Below are 18,542 nucleotides of genomic sequence, written 5' to 3' on the forward strand. Positions count from 1 at the left end.
GAGCGGCCGTTCAGGCCATTGAGAGGCACCGAGAGAGAGCGGAGCAGGTAGGCGATGTCGCCGACGTCGTCAACGGGCTCCAAGTCGAGGCGTTGACGTGGCGGCAGCGCGCCATCTTCAATGAGGGTCTCCTTCGAGAGGCACAACTTGAGATGGTGCAACTGCGCCGTCAACTCCGAAACAACGAGCGCCGCGGCGACTGAGGCTGCGTTTGTCCATTTGCGATGATGCCTCTTGTGTTTCTGTTTGGATCTGTTCGGTGGTAAGTCCCGACCTGGGCGATGGTGGTGGCGGGGGTGGTGTTGGGTGTCCGGTTGGTGCTGTTGGTGGGCCTTGAGCCAAAGAATACGTTTTCTCCTTCTGTTTTGTTCTCATCGTCAGGTGGTGCTGGTGTGTGGTGTTTTTTTCTGGCTGTCGGCGGACAGCAAAGTCCCTGCGGGGCCGGCCAGAGTGCCGTATGAGAACAATCAAAAGCACTTTAGTTAGCACCCTTTCCTCCTCGGTTTCTTTCCATTTCTTTCAGTGAGAATCGACCTCTACGATGCGAAATGAGCGAATGCAAGCAAACCGTGGACCCTGGCGCCCTTTGATCATGGATTTTCCGTGCCGAAAAGAAAAGGGTTAGCGCCTCACCTGGATCAACGTAGCACAGGGTGAGGTCCATTACTGGGGACATCCTCCAAGATAGCAACGGCTCTGGAGAATCAACACGAATTGTGGCTTGTTCTCGTCTAAGTCAAGCGCATAGAACACCACAAGTTTGCGATGATGCTGGTGAAGTGGGTGCCACATTGCCTCTATTAGGCAAGTTGAGCTTCCTAATCCGGCCTGTTATCGAATTTTCATGATCCAGCGGGGGTATACAAGTCCAGGGGAAAGGGGCCAAGTTTCCCCTCGATTAAGAAGTACTTAAAGTACCTCCAATCCTAGAGTCTACTCTCATACCCCCCGGTTCTTCCCAGGATTATGCCTGTCACCGTCGCCCAGGTGCGCACATTCCCGATCATGATCGCATTAAAGAAGCCATGGCCAGCAGCGTAAGCCCAGTATCAGCTCCCGAGTCTAGGGACCAGTCCGGGGAGGAGCGAAGAGAGTCTATCGATGTGTCGCCGCGACTTGAGCATTTAGGTACACTCTTGGTGCATCTACCCGACTATGGCATAGTTATCTGCAAGCTGTGCAAGTTTGCCGTTCAACCCAAGGCCCTCACGAGTCACCTCCTGCGGCATCACATATACCGAGAGAAGCGTCGGTTATTATTGGAACGTGTTGCTGGACTGACATTATTAGAGCCTGATGATGTTTCTACTCCATTGTCAAAGGACTCGCCGCTCCCTTATTTGCCGGTGACCAGTGGCTATCGGTGCAATCTGCCCCATTGTGGACATCTCTGCATCTCGGAGAAACGGATGAGCTCCCACATGCGATCGAATCATGAGACGAGCGCGATGGGTCTCGTCGGTGGCCACCACCAGAGAGTGTACCTACAGACCTTCTTCAAGGGCAATAAAGTCCGCTACTTTGAGGTCGACCCTAGTGTGTCACGAGAGACAGATAAAGCAAGTACGCAGCCGCTTGAGTACCGCTTTCTACACTTGTCGCAATCAAATATGGAACGGGTGCTGCCGACTGTAGAATCCATCAACTACAGCCCTGAAGGCTTGGAAGCCGCCACCGTGACCCAGCACCAGCTAGAGGACCTCATGTATTTCCATCAGTACATGACCTGTACGGGACTATCACTAATACGAGGCACCGAACCGACGGAATTCTGGACACATGACTTACCTCTCGAAGCTGCGACCCAGCCATTTCTCATGCATGGCATCCTCGGTGTTGCAGCTTTCCACCAAGCACTACTCGCATCTGATGGCCTCGCTCGTACTCGACATCACGCTTCAGGCTTGCGGCATCAGTCGATTGGACTGGCCACTTTCCGAAGCATTATCGACCACCCAACCAGACAGTCAAGCACTGCACTCACAACCTTCGCTCGGTTACTCGGAGTTCAGTTCTGTGCAGAGACTCTGGTGGAGGCAGACAGGTTCAACGCCGGGAGTATGGATGCTACTGAGTCGAGAGTTTCTACCGTTGTGGAAATGCTGCTTATGCTGAAAGGTGGCACTGAGCTGCTTCTGAGGATGCAAAGCCTTCTGCCTGTTGGTTCAGCGCTCTTTCTCTCCGGTGAGGCTTTCCAAGGACTTGCTCAACGCGAAATGCCTCCGGATGCACTTCTCAACTCCACTCCATATCTCGTAAACGAGGTTTGCTCTCGGATGATCCCTGGTACTCCTTCTCACGCTCCGGGCGAGGCTTTCCGGGCAAGTGATTTGGGTGATGTTAAGCATCTTGTCGACTTGTGTGTGTCGGTCTTAGATGTTCCAGATACACAGCAAGTTACACCAGGCTGGATTGAGACTGTCATCCCGGATTCATTCCAAATTACGAACGACATTCATCTCCTCGCCAGAATTATCAATGAATCGCGTGGTCCAGCAAGCGCCTCACACGACAAGGACCAATTTGAATCTCAGACGCCACCGTGCTCAGTACTGCTGTGCTACCCATATATTCCACCAGTCGTATACAGGCATCTTGCATCACTTCCAGCAAAACTTTTCGCGAGGGTGTCGAAGCCCACTCACTCAAATCTTGCAGCCTTCAACAACGCTCTTGCAGCTCTAGTCTCAAGTTATGCACGAAGTTATGTCGCAGACACCACATGGGCGCGGTGGAATGGAATCGAGAGTTGGCCGATGATGCTGTCGGACCAGTTCTTCAAAATGATTGAAGTGAGCGACCCCTCGGCCTTGGTCCTAGTTGCGCACTGGCTTGTGCTGCTATCTAAGCAGGAAGCATCATACTGGTTCGTCCATGGCCAGTCACAATGGTTACTGAGCCTTGTTCTGACCAATTTGGACGCCGAATTACAGCAGTTTGTAAGAAGCTCTTTCTACTCATTGACTTCGGATGGGCAAAAGTCCATCAATTGATTGATAACAGATTGCCATGGCGAAGCAAATGAAGAACATGATAAGTTCAATACAGAGGGGGCTATCTTTCTGGTTTGATATCTTGCGCCTTCAAACATCGCTATTGTTATGGCTCTTCCTGTCAGGTATCTTCGTGGTCAAATTCTCCACAGGAGCATCAACCCTGTAATTCATCGTCTTTCTCATATCAGCAGTGAACCAGCAAGAAATAGCTGCGACTATGCCAAACGGCGCTGCGATCATGAAGACAACCCTAACAGAATCGGCACTCGCCTGCTTAGCGGCTGCTACACCCGCCGAAATGATTGCAGGGTTTACACCCTCGATCTTGAGCAGTGCAGCCTGGTCTTGCCCTGCCAAGGCTGCTACAAAAGCTTGCAAGGAGACTTGTGGAAGACCTGCCTTCGAAGCCGCTGCGGCAACGTAGCTAGGTAGCTTTTCTTTGAGGCGATCTGAGAAAGCAGCAGCATATATCGCCGTGAATACGGCCGCCCCTACAGATCGGGATGATACCGTGACAGCGGTGGCTGTTGCAATGAGGTGGTGCGGCGTAGCAAATTGCACCATAGCAATGACCATGATAATGATCGCCCCAAAGCCAGTACCAGCAAGAGCTGCAAAGATGAGAGTTCTGGTATTATCATCTGGCTGGATTGTGGCAAGTCCTGCGATACCGCCTGTGAAAATCAGGAAACCCGCTGACATGGGCTCTTTGAGCCTCCGGAGACGGGTGCCAATCAGACCCCAGATTGGGGTCGACAACAGACAGCCAAGCCAAAAAGGTTGTTCCCTAGCCGCTAATAAGAATGGATCTTCCTCGAATAAAGTTGAGTTCCTAGTTGAGTTAGCTATGATCTGCTTGAGGGTCAGCTCTTCCAACAAGGAGACTTACTGGACTGGATAGAAGACAACGTAGGGGAACAGCAGAATCGCCTCGGCGAAAATCAGCCAGACACAGATGGCAAATGTCCGGCCCATGCCATGTTCACCTCGGAATAGGTCATGATGAAGGAATCCTGTCGACGTGCCTTTCCACTCATACAAGCCGAAACACACCAGAACGACCAGGCCGGTTATGAGCGTTCCAAGTGTGCGTGCATTTGTCCAGGGATACTCTCCACCACCAAGGCTGAGCCCAACGAGGAAGAGACTTAACCCAGCGGCGAAGAGTCCATAGCCTATAAGGTCGAGATGCTGTATCTTCTGCCAAAATTGCAGATGGTCGAGGCGGCTATGGCGTTTTGGCGGTCGATATCCAATAAGGATACCCGCTCCAGAGGCCCCCCAGAGGCCCATCTGAATCCACTGGTCCATGTTAGCATATATCGCCCCTCTTTCAAGATCTGGTTTAGTCTTCGTACCCACAACTTCCGCCAACCATTCTCCGGGTCGGCCTTGGTGAGGGCGCCAACGATCAATGGTCCTGTGCAAGCTGCCAGACCAGCAGCAATGTTTATCCACACCTGTCCCACTTTATTGTTCCGTTAGATGAGAGTCAAGCTTAGCATAAGATTCAATTCACTTACTGGGCCTCCATTTCCTGGGTAATATCTCGCTAGGGATAGCATACCCCAGCGGCGCCGCCGAGAATCCAAATGATATCAAGATCTGCGCGCCGATGAGCCGGTATATACTCTGCGACCCGGGTGCGATGGCGGCACCAATGAACGATAGCGCAATCAGCCCAAGCATGAGCCCCTTACGAATCTGGAAAACGTCCGAGATCGAAGATACGAGAGGCGCAAAGACTGCCTGCGGAAGCGTGAGCGAGTTCAGCACCCATGTTTGGATGTCTGTCGCGCCGAGACTAGCTCCGATGTAGGAAAGCTGCGGGCGGAGAAAGGGAGATTAGCTAGGCTTCGTGGCGCTGGTCGGCCCCGTGAACACGGCCACAGCCCGGAGCGTATCGACTTACCACCGTTGGCGGGGACAGCAGAGTAATGATGATGACATAGTTATACAGAAACATAGATGCGAGGGCAATCCATGTCCGGAAATGCAACTCTGGCTCATGCTCCGTGTCGTCGTACACGATATCTTGGTCATCATCGACGTCGATCTGCTCCAAGTGCTTCTCGAAGCCGGGAGATACTTTCGCTTCCTCTTCTGCTGTCGCCATGGTCGTGTGCGGTGAATTGTTCCTCGGATGAGTGATGTCTCCAGAGCTGGAGTTTGTTATCATCCCTTTATTCGCAGCTCTGCTTGGGGAACGTCAAGGGAAATGTTCCTTGTCTTTTGTTGTTAACTCTCAAGCACAGTGGCTGTGTCACAAGGTCAAACATATGCACCACGACAACAGCACTGCTAGCATTCATGGCTGCGTTTATATAATACTCGGTATCACATGCATCCTAACTTCCAGAGCACTTTTACCCAGGCCATATTTCCCCTATTCGCGGGGCCCCGAGAAAGCCGAGTTCTCGTGGGACGACTGCTTATCTGGGACCTACCGTGATTTCGAGTAGACCAGTGGCTTTCGTATTACGCTATTTGTACATTGATGCCAGATGTGGGTGGAAGCTATTTTGCCATCCTCCAGTACATATTCCACAGCAGGGTCCAGACTCCGAGAACATGATATGTGGTTCTCCGCTAGGGGAATGGTGTGTCAGATCGGCGCCCTTATCCCCCGGACTCCTGGTGTGGGGTTACTGTGACGAGGTGCCCATCGGACCCGTGCAAAGGACAAGGGGACTAAACCCGACAACGAGTAGTTAGGACGCCCAAAGGATGGTGGCAATATTACTCAACCACACCAGTACGAGGGACGCATACTAGCTCAGTCATATGAATGGCATTTCGAGCGAGGTGCTGGAACTTCCGCCGACGGGACCTGAAAAGCCGCGGAATCGGGCCTATCTGAGCAGCCTCGCGCGACGGCTCTTCCACACGTGTGCGCCTTGGGCCTTTCTGTGACGATTCCTGCTGCCCTTGCCCTACTGGCTCTAGAGCGCAATCCAGTGCCCTCGCATGACTTGACTCGCATATTGACCGACGGATGTTGCTCCCAGCATTGTTGAGGCGAAACATGTCGGATGGTTGGGGGAAAGAGCGCACAATGGGATTTGTATGTAGATCGTATCATATACAGTGCTAACTACCTAGGGATGTATTCTATCAAACTGGTGACATCGAGTGTCAATATTTTTTTTATTTTTTTTTATAAAAAAAAACCCCTCTTCGATGTACATATGTGATTTGCTACAATATATTCGTGCCGTTCGAAAAATGGCCATGTAGCGTCTTTGTGCCAAGGTCTTCTTTCCACTTTTACGTACCTACATTTACGTTCACTTAATAGGACTCAAGCACTCCAATCACCATTCTCCTTCAAATTCGACCTGACGCCAGCCAACATACGTTTCTTCTCCGACTCAAGACTCCAGGAGTGATAGACGTGACCAGGCGGCACATTGGTGTTTTCAAAGGGTTTGCCTTCAAGGACGTGCGCTAGACACGCTTCGTAATTGTCCCGTGCATAGAGCTCTGGATTGTGGTTCCACACCCAACGGCCGATCTTGAAGAAGCCGATGGTGGTGTTGCTGGTGCTTTGCGCGTTCGCTTGGATTGCTGCTACGTCGGCGGTGTGGAGTTCTTCGCGGTTGAGGAAGCCGGTTTGTTGCAGGATGCTTACTCGTTCGAACCTGCATTTCGTCCACCCCGAGAACGGGAAGAGTTAGCACACGTTTATGTTTTGCTTTGTCCTTCCCAACTCCCACGGAGCCCACCAGTGCTCTAAACCAAAAGATAGAAGAGCTCGATGGAAAGTCCTGCTTACTAACCTCAATTTATTGTGCACCTTCGTGGCCTGGCATACGCCCTTCTTGCCTGCGATGCGGAGGCATTCTGCGAGAGAGACGGCATCTTCGAGTGCTTGGACCGCCCCATTGCCTGCGGTTGGGAGAAAGGCGTGAGCGGCGTCTCCGAGACGCACGAGACGTCCACGCTCTGAAGTCCACTGTGGTGTGCCATCCCGCCATCGGAGTTTCCAGTCCACGACCCCGGTTGGTGTTGACCTGATGAAGTCGAGCACTGCTGGATCCCACTCGTCATTCGCTTTCTCGAGGTAGGGGATAAGGTCTGCCGGCGCTTTCACATGCGACCAGGACTCTTCCGCATCGTTGTAGTCCTTTGCAGAGGGAGGTTAAAATTGGACAATTCAGGATCAGGAGGTCTCCTGCTAAGTGAAACCACATGGACAACATCTTGGTGTTTCTACTCACTGGATGTGTGAAAGCAAAAGCTACCCAGTCGGGTGTGAGGAAAAGGATGAGATGGATATCTTTTCCAACATAAGTGCGGAATTCAGGCCTCACATCAATGTGCTTCATAAGCGACGCCGCAGGTGAGCCATCAAGTATGGCAGAACGTGGAAACGCCGCGCGCGCCACCGCATACCCGCTGTCTTGAACAGCAATCTCGGGGCCAGTCTCGAAACCGGGAATCACGGAGCCAATACCATTTGCTCCAATGCAGATATCGCAGGTGATTTCCTTTCCCGAGGCGGTCTTCAAAACGACGCTATCCTCTCGCTCTAGAACGCTGATGACCTTCTCTCCCCACTGGACTGGGATATTGAGTCTGTTCACTTGATCGAGTTGCATCTGAGCGTAGACCGGCCGACGTTTCAGGAACGAGATGTTGACGTCCGGGGCCGCGTGCGCGATCCTGGCCCGGTTCCACTCAGGATCCGTCGAGTGGATCGCCCGTCCAGAAGGCGTGTAGACGTGAATCGAACAATCGTAGATGCACTCGTGATAGTCGGCGTGCATGCTCGGATATTCTTTCAAGGCCGTCAATGCCGAAGGAGTTATGGTGAAGTAGTCGCCTGCAGCAAAACTCCAGCTTGTTATTATCATCTGTAGCACCAACTTTCTTCCTTACTTGCGTGCCGAAGTAGTTATGATAGATGGCTTCAGACCTACCAAGGGGAGACAACTTATTAGCTTGCTCCAGAACAACAACCTCACAACCTTTTCGCCAGCATTCAAGCGCCGCTTGCAAGCCGCCCACACCGCCGCCAATTATGGCGACCTTGATGCCATTTTCGGGAAGTCTCTGGACTCCGTCGGTGGAAGACTCGGTGGTCGTGTAGGCCGTAATCATCGTTCTCCTGTGTCAGTGGTGTTTCCCGTTGTTGTCAAAAGTCTGTCTCCAGTCATCAAAAACAGCGGCTATACAGCGTTTTTGTATATCGTATAGAGCATTGGAACCACTAATTTACTGAAGACTGCAGAGCACAGGGACCGACCTCAGGGACTTGAATCTGATAGCTGAACGGGAGCCGGTCTTGAACTTTCATCACGATTTGACGTCCCACACCATGGCGGAGTCGAAGGACTGCCTGTGGGACGCCGCTCGGATCAGAATGTGTCAGCCACTATCGATTCTGTTGCTCGCACACATTTCTCTGGGAATGGAATATCTCGTGTTGATGATGAATCTGATATTCCCACATGAAGCGAGGCTGCTCGATTGGGCCATGACATTCACGCTTCTCCTCTTTGGGAGAATCCCACCTGATGTTCTCCAAACTGGAGATTGAACATCCACTACTTTAGTCCGTTTTGCCGAAGATATTCGCATTTGTGGGACGCATTGTTCCACCGTCTGGGTGCTCGCGTCTACCAAAAGTAGGTAAGCCAGTGACAGACCATCAACACTAGAATCGTCAACGGCAACTGGTTTCTCAAAGATATGGACGTGAAGAAGCATCTTTACTTGACCGTTCACCGAGAATGAGCGTGTGGCCTATCACTAAGGCCCAAAATTGACTGAACGCGTTGTCAATTGATTTGCTGCATTTCGCGTGTCGGTACTGAAATCGAAACGGCCCAGGGGAAATGCAGCATAGAGTAGACCTCTTAAGATCCGTTACAAATCTATTGATATGGGCTCTCTTCCATAACGTCTCTTCCAACATTCCACCTTCAGGTGCCACAGGCTTGCACCATGGATTCAGTCAATTCCCTAAGTATTGATGTCCATCACCATTCCTTTCCCCCTGCTTACATCAAGTACCTCGAAGCCGCAAGTCAAAGGCCAGGCGGTTGGGTCACTGAGGAATGGACCGCCCAGACCGCCTGCGACTACTGCCACAGCAAAGGCATCGGTGTGGCCATCTTATCCTGCATTCCAGGTGGGCCGCATAGCAACGAGGATCTACCACGGGCCAGTGAATTCACCCGAGAGTGTAACGAATACAACGCCCAGCTTGTGCAGAATTCACCCAGTGGCTCTTTCGGCTTTTTCGCACATGTCACGAATTTATGCGAGATAGACTTGACACTCAAGGAGATCGAGTATGCCTTTCAGCAGCTAGACGCTGACGGCATCACTCTGGCGACAAGCTATCACAAGGACGGCCGTCTACACTACCTCGGAGACCCCCTTTTCACACCAATATGGGATGACCTGAGTGCTCGCAAGGCTGTTGTCTTTGTGCACCCCGTACCATCCGCCAACATGGCGGCCATCAATGAAGCTCTTCCCGCGCCGGCTTTCGAGTTCCCTCATGAGACTGGTCGAACGGCCATTGATTTGATCACCAACCCGAGTAACATGCTGAAAGGCCACGCGGCCGGCTGCAAGATCATCCTCAGCCATGCTGGCGGTGACCTTCCCTACTTGATAGATCGAGTTGCCGGATTGATGAGCCTGGGTCCCCCTTCCTTGAGGCTCAAGAAATCATCGGAGGAGATTTTGGCCGAAGCGCGTCGCTTCTACTACGAAACTGCGTTGAGCAGCAGTCCAATGCAGCTCAATGCCCTTAGCGCGCTGCTTGGGTCCAGCTCGGCTCACATACTCTTTGGTACTGACTTTCCACCAGCGGGTGTGGACGCCATTGACTATTTCTCAAGACAACTGCATGAAAGCCGGGTTGTCAGCGTCCAGGATATGAGGAGGAATACCTTGCAGCTGTTTCCACGTTTCCGGGGACAGGTACAAAAGTAGTTTGAATGGTGAGGCGAACTAGTGTTGCAATTATTCGCATCACTGCGCTGAGACATCACCACGGGACTATGTCCTGTTTGAATGACATCCATTCAGAGATACCCATAAGAGGTTGGCTACACCCTTCACTTGTAATCGGTATCAGCTCCAGGTCTCACACCTGTGCCACCAGTGATTGCTAATAATATCAAAAAGTGAAATAAATATGCGATATCTTCCGCAAATAGCTCGTTTTTCATATGTAAAATGCGTCTTCTAGCACTTCTGGATCCAGTCATCTAGGTTCATATTCTTGATGATTGTCGAAAAGCCTGTTGCCGTGGAATCTTTGCAGATGGCATTTTTGATTGCGTCAGAAACTGGATTGATGTTGTTCACATCGTCTCCTTTGGGATATTCGACGTGGAAAACAGGCTTGTTTTCTTTGATGAATGCAGCATACGTACTGCATTCTGTGTACTGATGACACTGTTCATTCACGCTGAAATCCACGCAATCAATGACATCGGGGATGATCGCTCCAGCGTTCTTCAACGAAACAGTCAGGCCGCGTTTGTGGGCCTCGTTGGCGAGGAAGATAACGTAGTCGGTGGCATCCGATTCTTGAAGGTCAAGCCCGTTATCATTGTCGTAGCCGTCAACATTATCTGGATCGACGCCATTGCAACCCTTCCGAACCGCAAGGTCCAAACGAGATTGCATGATGTTTCGTACGTTCGTTGAGCGAATATCTAGCCACTTCTCGCCAGGCCACCCATCAAGCTCTTCACCAAGATCATCCGGCTGGAACTTGGATGCATCTGGCCGCCAATCCTCATAACTACCAGCAGAAAAGTAGCAGATGACGTTGGCACCTTTTACCTTCATGGTGGAGATTGTGGCCGCGGTATTGTCAACAAGATCGATGGCCCACACAGAAATGCTAGTATCAATCTCTGATGGCTTTGCTATTGGATTTTTAAGCACGTAGTCCCATGTTGTTCCTGGAGCTGGCAGCTTGAGACCGGCAGGCCTAGCAGAGCATGTAGCACGCGTCGAGAGGGATGCGTCTGGGGCTCTTTCATGCAGTTGAGGTAGTCCAATGCTTAGAGCGTCGGCGAGGGAGGCTGTTATCGCAAACCAACTCAGAGCAAAAACCCAGGCATTTCGAATGTTCGAATGCTCCGAGAAATTTGGTAGACGTAGAAGAGCACCCATGATATTGACTGACATGCAAGAAACCGGGTTTTGATCAAGTGAATGTATATAAACGAAAGGATACAATTCTCCTTGTACAGAGTAACGAAGGCGGGCAGCACTTGATGCTCAGACGCAGCCTGCTGGCGTCAATTTATAGATTGACATAGTGTATCCTTCCACCTGAAGAGATTCGATAGCTGAAAGCCCCCGTCCGTGTTGAAAAAGTCCTTAATTAGAATACTACTACGTCTTGGTGGGGGCGGAAGGATGAGAAGCTTTGAACAACCTGGGTTTCGTTCATAAACCCCCAACGATGCACTGTGGCGCAGTCTAGGAGGACGTGTGGTAGCAGTCAAGAGCTCGGTTGTCTGCCTTACACTCGCCTGCCAGAGCTTAATTTATTGAAGCTTCCATCACCTACCGACTGCGCGCCTTGCACGAGTAGTATGTCAAGTGCTTGCGAAAATTCCGATTGGGCAACACAACCCGTTGATAGATAGCATCCTCGTGCGCGATGGTTGACGCGTGTCGCTATGAATCGGAATCAAGACGTATTCGGGTGTACACTTGGAGGGAGACAACGCTTCTGCTATTGCTCTACAGGACTTGATGTGGCCGGACGATTCGTAAGTGCCTCGGAGCTTGCTTGTAATCTAGATACCTACTGGTAGTTGAACCTGAAGGCCAGGGAAACCCAGGGAGGCTGGATAGAGAAGAGATTTGCATTAGCTAATCTGACAATCTGATAATCTGATACCGCCAAGCCGACTGGGTGCCGAGCCAAGGCGAAGATACGTTTCAAATGACAGACGACACCAGGCCGGCCACTCTCCCATCCAATTTCAGACGTTTCAGGTTTTCATCATGGACGTGGCCGTAACGAGTGCAACGTAGTATTCTCACTATCAGGTTGTCACCGTCGATGGACAACTGATCAGTCGAAGAAGTCATGTGTGCAGGGCTCAGGCACGACCCTCCGAAATTCCGAAATTCCGAAATTGATGGCCTAGCACCAATCGGATGTCTCACTCTGACCTTGTCGTTATCCCTACGAGACCAACCTATACCATGTCCATGAAGTCAAGACGTTACGATGAACAGCGTGAACAACGAGGATGAATCACATCACCTTGTAAGAACAGCTTTCGGAGATGAAGGCGAGGATAGTCACAATACCACTTCCGATGCAGACCACCAGGGGCCTTCAACCACGAGACCCATTCCATCTCCAATTCTGCAACCCTCTCATGGAAGCAAGTGGAACCAATTGCGCCAAGACTACAACGATCAATACCTCGAGATATTCAAGCTCCAGTTGGACCCGTCCAAGGGCGAGATTTCGACCCCTGATTTACCCCCAACACAGCTAGGCGCGGTCTGGTGGCGACCGTCTGAAAAGGACAGGTTATATCAGGCCCTTGAACGGAGAGGACGCCTGGATGTGGAAGCAATCGCACTACTCGTGAGAACCAAATCAGAGGTTGAGGTCAATTCATATCTCAGCTGGCTCAGGCAGGAAGAAACAGACCGACAGTTGTTTGAAACCCAGACCAAGAACATCTCGCACATCGATATCCCTGCTGCCATTGAGATCGGCAGTGGGTGTGAGGCGGTGCTTGACAAAGCGGCTGCGGCCCTTTCAGCATTTCAAGAACAATTCGACTTTGCAGCAGGCCAACGTAACCATGGAGTCTGGCTCATCGATCCCCAGACTGCTTCAGAACTTGACAAAGCAGCTGACGAAGCTGAGCTTTCCAGTGACCTATCAGAGGGCGACGGCGGTGGAGATTTTCAACCAGATGCTGGTAGAACTCGATTGTTCTATACATCGACATTCCTGAAACTCAGTGAGAGATTTTACATGAATCAGGGTTCTGGCGAAACTTGGCACGAACTTGGAGAAAACAATGAGCGGCCGGCTTTGACTATGGACGTACTCATAGACTTCTATGAGATGATTGTCAGCTACCTAAGGAGGCTAGTTCAGTCCATCATCTTCATTGCGAAATCAAGAATTCGGTCAACGAGTACCATATCATACAGCACTCTCCACACTGTGAGGCAGGAAGACGTGGTTGCCGCTCTCGATATACTGAACATAAACGATCATCTGTGGGAGTACTGGATCCACATGGCCAGGAGAAATAAGCTACTTGTTGTGCACAAGAACGTGAAGCGTTTCAACCCAGATGCCGTGATGGACTACGACAAAGTTGAAGAAATTTTATCTGAAAGAAAGCGTAGCCGATCGCTATCTGCCATGTCCGGATTGTCAGACGAGTGCGCGCAAAGCGACGGCTCACTTGCAGAGAGCGGTGACGGGGACGAGGATGCTGTTCTTCCTGAAGACGAGGCTGACGTCTCTGAGCCTGGAATGGAGTTAGGCCGTGCATCTTCAACGGACGAAGGCATGGTCGATGATAATGAAGGCGATGAATTCATGTCACTCGGTAGTGAGGATGGGAGCCACAACATCCGTTCAGGGAACTCTCCTGCTAAACAAATGCCTTCCTCAAAGCGAAAACGAGCACTTGCGATTGAAGCCGAAACCGATGAGTACATGGAGAAGCTCGACCAGATGGCTAGAGTACAAGAGGAATCTCGGCTGCTTCACCTCCTTGGTGTCGAGTCTGAAAAAGCCATGGAAGAAGAGGAAATCGAAATTCCCCGCAAGCGACCACGAGTAATGAGGAAGACTGTCGCAGAGACGAAAGGGTGGTCAGCAGCCTACCAATCGGAATGGGAACTTCATAAGGAGCCTGTCCACTTTAACAACCCCCAGATACCAGCTGGCGGGCGCAACGAAGCCGATCTTGAGTAATCCACAAGAACGTGACAGAGTCTGTCATTCATGCAAGGGGGCAACGCCATAGTTTCAGTTTATTGGCAGGCAGCACAACAAGCTTAAGTCGAAGCTAAATGCTTAGCGGTCGATCATCCGCCTTTCTCGTTTCATCCTTGTTTAGCGGTCCAACTCTCACATAAACAATCCAAGCAGCTCCCAAACACACAATGCAACAATATCCGTACACGGTTACTTGTTAACGGACTCCCTCCGTCTACAGGTAGGCCAATAAGTTTCATCACTGCCTCGATGCGGATTTGCTCACAAGTCACTATTTAATACATTTCCGTGCTTCATCTACTAGACGCGTCCCCACCAAGCTCCAGTGCGAGCGACATACCCAGCAACGCGAACTTGACGCGATCTTTGGTTCAACCAGATTACCTTCCACACACCGCCCCCCACACCAGTCCAACGTGTCATCCTCAAATCTCAAACAGACTTCAACACTTTTACTTTGTGTCTCCTTCACGTACCGCAAACCTGCTTTCTCGTTCTCACCGCCGTCATGGGACTACAGGAGGTCAGAAGTACAGACGACCGACACCTACAAGACATTGCCGATATTCTCGCCAGCTCGCACAAAGTGATTGTCGTCACGGGTGCGGGAATCAGCACAAGCTGTGGCATTCCAGTAAGTCTTCTTGGGTGCATCTTTCAAGTAATGTGCTAAAGGCCAGCAGGACTTCCGATCCAAGGATGGACTGTATAATATCATCCCAGAGCAAGCTCTGCTTCCAACACCTCCCGCATCACAACCTTCCACCCCTACTTTGAAGCGAACAATCTCGATGGTAGAAGAGGACGACTTCCCTTCATCACAAGCATCCAGCGCATCGACTACCTCGCGACGCGCATCTACAAGCCCTTCGTCCAAACTAAGGGGACAAGATCTGTTTGATTCTCGAGTGTTTCAAGACGTCGCGTCGACCAGGGTGTTCTATCAGTTTATCGCTTCGCTAAGACAAAAGATCCGAGATGAAGTTCGCGCGACAAGCTCGGTCCACAAGTTCCTGAGAGTCCTTCGCGATGGGGGCAGATTGATGCGGTGCTACACCCAGAATATCGACGGACTGGAGACACGAGAGGGACTGGTCACCGATCTCACGCGTGGCAAGGGAAACAAACGTCGATTCATGAAGAAGCATTACGAGAGTCCTCGTCCTGGTCACGTCCAAGGCACCGACTTCGATGCTGGGTGCGAAGTTGTGCAGCTCCACGGGGATCTGCAGAAGCTCCGATGCACCATGTGCGCCGTTCAGTATGAGTGGACAGACGAAGAGACCGATATTTATCTGGAAGGAGCTGCACCAAACTGCCAGAAATGCAAGGCGAAGAGTGAGGAGAGAATGGCCAATGGGAAACGTGGTCTGGCAGTGGGCTGTCTGCGACCGAACATTGTGTTGTACGGAGAGGACCACCCATCAAATACTCTCCTCACACCTCTCATTCCCTTCGACGCCAGCTGCCAGCCGGAAGTGATGATCATAATGGGAACATCATTGAAAGTCTTTGGTCTTCAGAAGATGGTCCGAGAGTTTGCCAAAGCCGTTCATGCACATAAGAACGGCAAAGGCAAGGTTGTCTTTGTGAACAGGACGCGCCCTGCAGAAAGCGTGTGGGAGGGCACAATCGACGACTTTGTGTGCATGGATTGCGATGATTGGGTCGACGATTTGAGAACCCGCCGTTCAGACCTGTGGCTTCGACAGGGCGAGATCGATATGACAGTTACAAAGCCTTCCCAACCAAGAAAGAAGAGGAAATCAGTGATGGCAGAGGATGAAATCGAGAACCAACCGACGAAGAAAACGAAAGTGGTCGTTGAGATCCCCCGAGTAGCCCATCCGCCACACGGAATACCTCTTCAGAATCCTATGCAGAAGATAATGTCGACTCCGAGCAAGCCCCGATTCCCACTCGCACTCGGCAACTACGCGAGGGGAATCCTCTCTCCCCTAGCACAAGCCAAACGACCACCGATCTCACCACTGACCAGCCCAGTAAGACCTGACGACGACGATGTTATCCACCAAGTCCGAAGTCCGGCGAAGAGAACCACGCCACAGGCACCCATGTTCTCACCGATCACCCCTAACGAGCATCCGGGCAGCAATCTGAAACTGCAAATACTCCCAGACGAGGTTGTGTTGATAGACGACGACGACGACGACGACGACGACGACGATGAGGAGAACAACAACACGACAACAGAAGAAACACCCACCCACCGGAGCCTATCCCGGCCAGGGGCATCTGACACACTGAAGAAGCCCATGAAGAAAGCGCAGCAAGGTCGAAACATAATCTCTCCTGCAACAATGCAGAAGAAGGCGAGACATAGTACGCGGAAGACGCCCGGATTGGTAGCGCAGCTCTGGCAATTTATCACGGATGAGCGGCCGCCGTCGTCACAACCGCGTTCTCCAGTGTCTGAGGTCTTCGAGCGCGAGGGCGAGAGCGAGGGCGATGCCATCGAGGTAGTCTGCACTCCAACTAAGGGACCGAGGGCCAGGAAGATCGATGTTTTTGCTGGGTGAAGTGGCCAGCCCAAGGGCATGCCTGCATGGAGTTTGGTACTGGGAGACGCGAGCACTGACGGACGGGTCTTTCCAACCACCATGGTTCATAATGAATTCACGAAACTGAGTACATACTGTGCGGAATTGGGTTTTGGGTTTTGGGGGGGGGACGGGACGCGCTTGGTGGCCTGTTTGGAATGGTCCATGTTGTATTGGTAGACTGGAGGTGCTGAGGCTCAGTGATGCACCGAGGCTGGAGCATGGAGCATGGAGCATGGAGCACGGTGGCAGGCGAAGCTTTTGATCGTGCGAGGCGGGCATGAGTACACTTGCACTTCGAAGCGTGTAAGTTCGTCGTATGACTTGAATCCAAAGTCTCACTTCACTCGCTTGCAGCCATGTTGAATGCTGCTTTCCACTGTCTTTGTAAAGTTGTTGCCTGGAAAACTACCTGCGGTTCAGGCGCCGCACTCAATACAATGTTCTCGGGTAATTTCGTGTCTCATACGCCATTAACAATGATCCATCTGTGCATGTTCCATTTATGGGTCTTCAGGCTGTGCTGCCATTAACAATAATGTATCGGTGCATGTTCCATTTATGGGGTTTCAGGTTGTGCTTCCAGACCAACTAATCCTCTCAACTGCCTTCTCTTTGAAGCCACACTTTCTGCAGCAGGTCCTACACCCAAGTCTTGTATGACGGCATCCAATTCGGGCCCCTCCATCCGAGCAATTTGTCTTGACGTAGCGGGGAAACTAGGAACTTGAGCAGCAGTCAAGTTATTGACCAGTGGCGTGAGAGGAGACAATTGGGTGGCAGAGTGCGAATTCTGAATTCGAGCCATATTGTTAAGTTCGCTATAGAATTAGAATTAGTTAAGTAAGGCCAGGATAATATTAGGAAAATCAATAGCAATACATACCTTGCCTGCAACTGAGTCCGAAGTTGTTGACTGAAGACCTGGAATTGATTATTGAGGTTCTGGAATTGATTGTTAAGGTTCTGGAATTGGATCTGGAATTGTTGGTGAAGGTCTTGAATCGCAGCTACGATTGCATCGCCATCTCTGAAGGCAGGAAGATTTTGAAGTTTCTCGGCTTCATCTGCAGCAGTTCGAAGACCCTGAGAGAGATTCACTAAATTCGGCTGCGGACCGAGTGGGTTTGGAGCGTCAGTCATAGCAATGAGGTGAGGGTGCGTGTTTGTGTACAAAGAGGGTGATGTCAAGGTAATGGTCTCCTTGCATGACGTAAATACCTTGGCAAGGAAAGAGCTAAATCACCCCCCAAAACAGCGGCAGCAACCGCCCAATTCGGCGGGAAATTTCCCTGCAACCTGCGTTGATCTGTAATACAGTACATGTTGGACTCAACGAGGGAAAACACATCAATGATGCTGGCTGAGTCGGGTCATGGATTCACAATGTGAGTAGTGGGTGGACACGGCGCAGAGACAACGCCGAAACAGTCCATGATGATTACATTTCAGTTCAATTCAAGTTGACGCATGTTGCATGCAGCAGGGGCCTGGTGAAACTCATACGGCTGTCCCAACAGTGGGATGGTAAGATATGTTGTACCAACGTCCAATCATACTCGACGATCGGTGTTCAGTGTATATTCTTTCTTTCCCCTCCCTGACTGACACGGCAACGCCGAGTTTTCTGTGTTGTTCCAGGGGATTCTTCGACCTATTCCAGGTGTTGTAACTTGATGGTCTGGGCGAGCGGTTCCCGATGCTTTCCGGATTAGAAAGACCGAGGCATTGCCTTTCCGCCCTGCGTAACTATTAATTGGTTAGTTCGTTACTGACTTCTACTGAAAGACGAGGGACGAGAGATGGCGTATGAGGCACACACACAGAGTCAGGTCGTACTACGGTACGCAGCGCACACACCACCCCGCCATCAACTACTCCTAATAATTGTCGATTATTGACGGCTAAATCCAAGAGCCTCTGACCAATTTTGCAGGCCACATGACAAATGGAACTACCGCGGTGCGGTTCTGTTCCCCCAGTCCAGCTAAGCCTGGCCCAGGTTCGCCA

General features: G+C 51.2%; 8 protein-coding genes across 8 annotated transcripts; 4 read left to right on the plus strand and 4 right to left on the minus strand.

Moving 5' to 3' along the window:
* Window positions 1-1,025: 1,025 nt before the first annotated feature.
* A1O9_05429 (uncharacterized protein) lies at window positions 1,026-2,993 on the plus strand (the record flags this gene model as incomplete). Its single annotated transcript, XM_013404648.1, has 1 exon — window positions 1,026-2,993. The coding sequence occupies one exon, from the start codon at window positions 1,026-1,028 to the stop codon at window positions 2,991-2,993; it is 1,968 nt and encodes a 655-aa protein (XP_013260102.1).
* A 90-nt stretch (window positions 2,994-3,083) lies between these two features.
* Window positions 3,084-5,112, minus strand: A1O9_05430 (uncharacterized protein; the record flags this gene model as incomplete). The annotated part of the gene is made up of 5 exons (XM_013404649.1): window positions 3,084-3,828; window positions 3,886-4,298; window positions 4,355-4,464; window positions 4,520-4,820; window positions 4,909-5,112. The coding sequence occupies 5 exons, from the start codon at window positions 5,110-5,112 to the stop codon at window positions 3,084-3,086; spliced, it is 1,773 nt and encodes a 590-aa protein (XP_013260103.1).
* A 1,185-nt stretch (window positions 5,113-6,297) lies between these two features.
* On the minus strand, window positions 6,298-8,099 carry A1O9_05431 (uncharacterized protein; the record flags this gene model as incomplete). The annotated part of the gene is made up of 5 exons (XM_013404650.1): window positions 6,298-6,626; window positions 6,679-6,728; window positions 6,776-7,122; window positions 7,217-7,852; window positions 7,878-8,099. The coding sequence occupies 5 exons, from the start codon at window positions 8,097-8,099 to the stop codon at window positions 6,298-6,300; spliced, it is 1,584 nt and encodes a 527-aa protein (XP_013260104.1).
* Window positions 8,100-8,945: 846 nt separating this feature from the next.
* A1O9_05432 (uncharacterized protein) lies at window positions 8,946-9,947 on the plus strand (the record flags this gene model as incomplete). The annotated part of the gene is made up of 1 exon (XM_013404651.1): window positions 8,946-9,947. One exon carries the CDS (start codon window positions 8,946-8,948, stop codon window positions 9,945-9,947), a length of 1,002 nt encoding a protein of 333 aa, XP_013260105.1.
* A 255-nt stretch (window positions 9,948-10,202) lies between these two features.
* A1O9_05433 (uncharacterized protein) lies at window positions 10,203-11,144 on the minus strand (the record flags this gene model as incomplete). Its single annotated transcript, XM_013404652.1, has 1 exon — window positions 10,203-11,144. The coding sequence occupies one exon, from the start codon at window positions 11,142-11,144 to the stop codon at window positions 10,203-10,205; it is 942 nt and encodes a 313-aa protein (XP_013260106.1).
* A 1,075-nt stretch (window positions 11,145-12,219) lies between these two features.
* Window positions 12,220-13,947, plus strand: A1O9_05434 (uncharacterized protein; the record flags this gene model as incomplete). The annotated part of the gene is made up of 1 exon (XM_013404653.1): window positions 12,220-13,947. The coding sequence occupies one exon, from the start codon at window positions 12,220-12,222 to the stop codon at window positions 13,945-13,947; it is 1,728 nt and encodes a 575-aa protein (XP_013260107.1).
* A 532-nt stretch (window positions 13,948-14,479) lies between these two features.
* A1O9_05435 (uncharacterized protein) lies at window positions 14,480-16,511 on the plus strand (the record flags this gene model as incomplete). The annotated part of the gene is made up of 2 exons (XM_013404654.1): window positions 14,480-14,605; window positions 14,655-16,511. 2 exons carry the CDS (start codon window positions 14,480-14,482, stop codon window positions 16,509-16,511), a joined length of 1,983 nt encoding a protein of 660 aa, XP_013260108.1.
* Window positions 16,512-17,091: 580 nt separating this feature from the next.
* Window positions 17,092-17,675, minus strand: A1O9_05436 (uncharacterized protein; the record flags this gene model as incomplete). Its single annotated transcript, XM_013404655.1, has 2 exons — window positions 17,092-17,353; window positions 17,419-17,675. The coding sequence occupies 2 exons, from the start codon at window positions 17,673-17,675 to the stop codon at window positions 17,092-17,094; spliced, it is 519 nt and encodes a 172-aa protein (XP_013260109.1).
* Between the last annotated feature and the right edge of the window lie 867 nt (window positions 17,676-18,542).

The sequence above is a fragment of the Exophiala aquamarina genome, assembly GCF_000709125.1.
Source record: "Exophiala aquamarina CBS 119918 chromosome Unknown aczIA-supercont1.4, whole genome shotgun sequence".
In the NCBI taxonomy this organism is placed as follows: Eukaryota; Fungi; Ascomycota; class Eurotiomycetes; order Chaetothyriales; family Herpotrichiellaceae; genus Exophiala; species Exophiala aquamarina.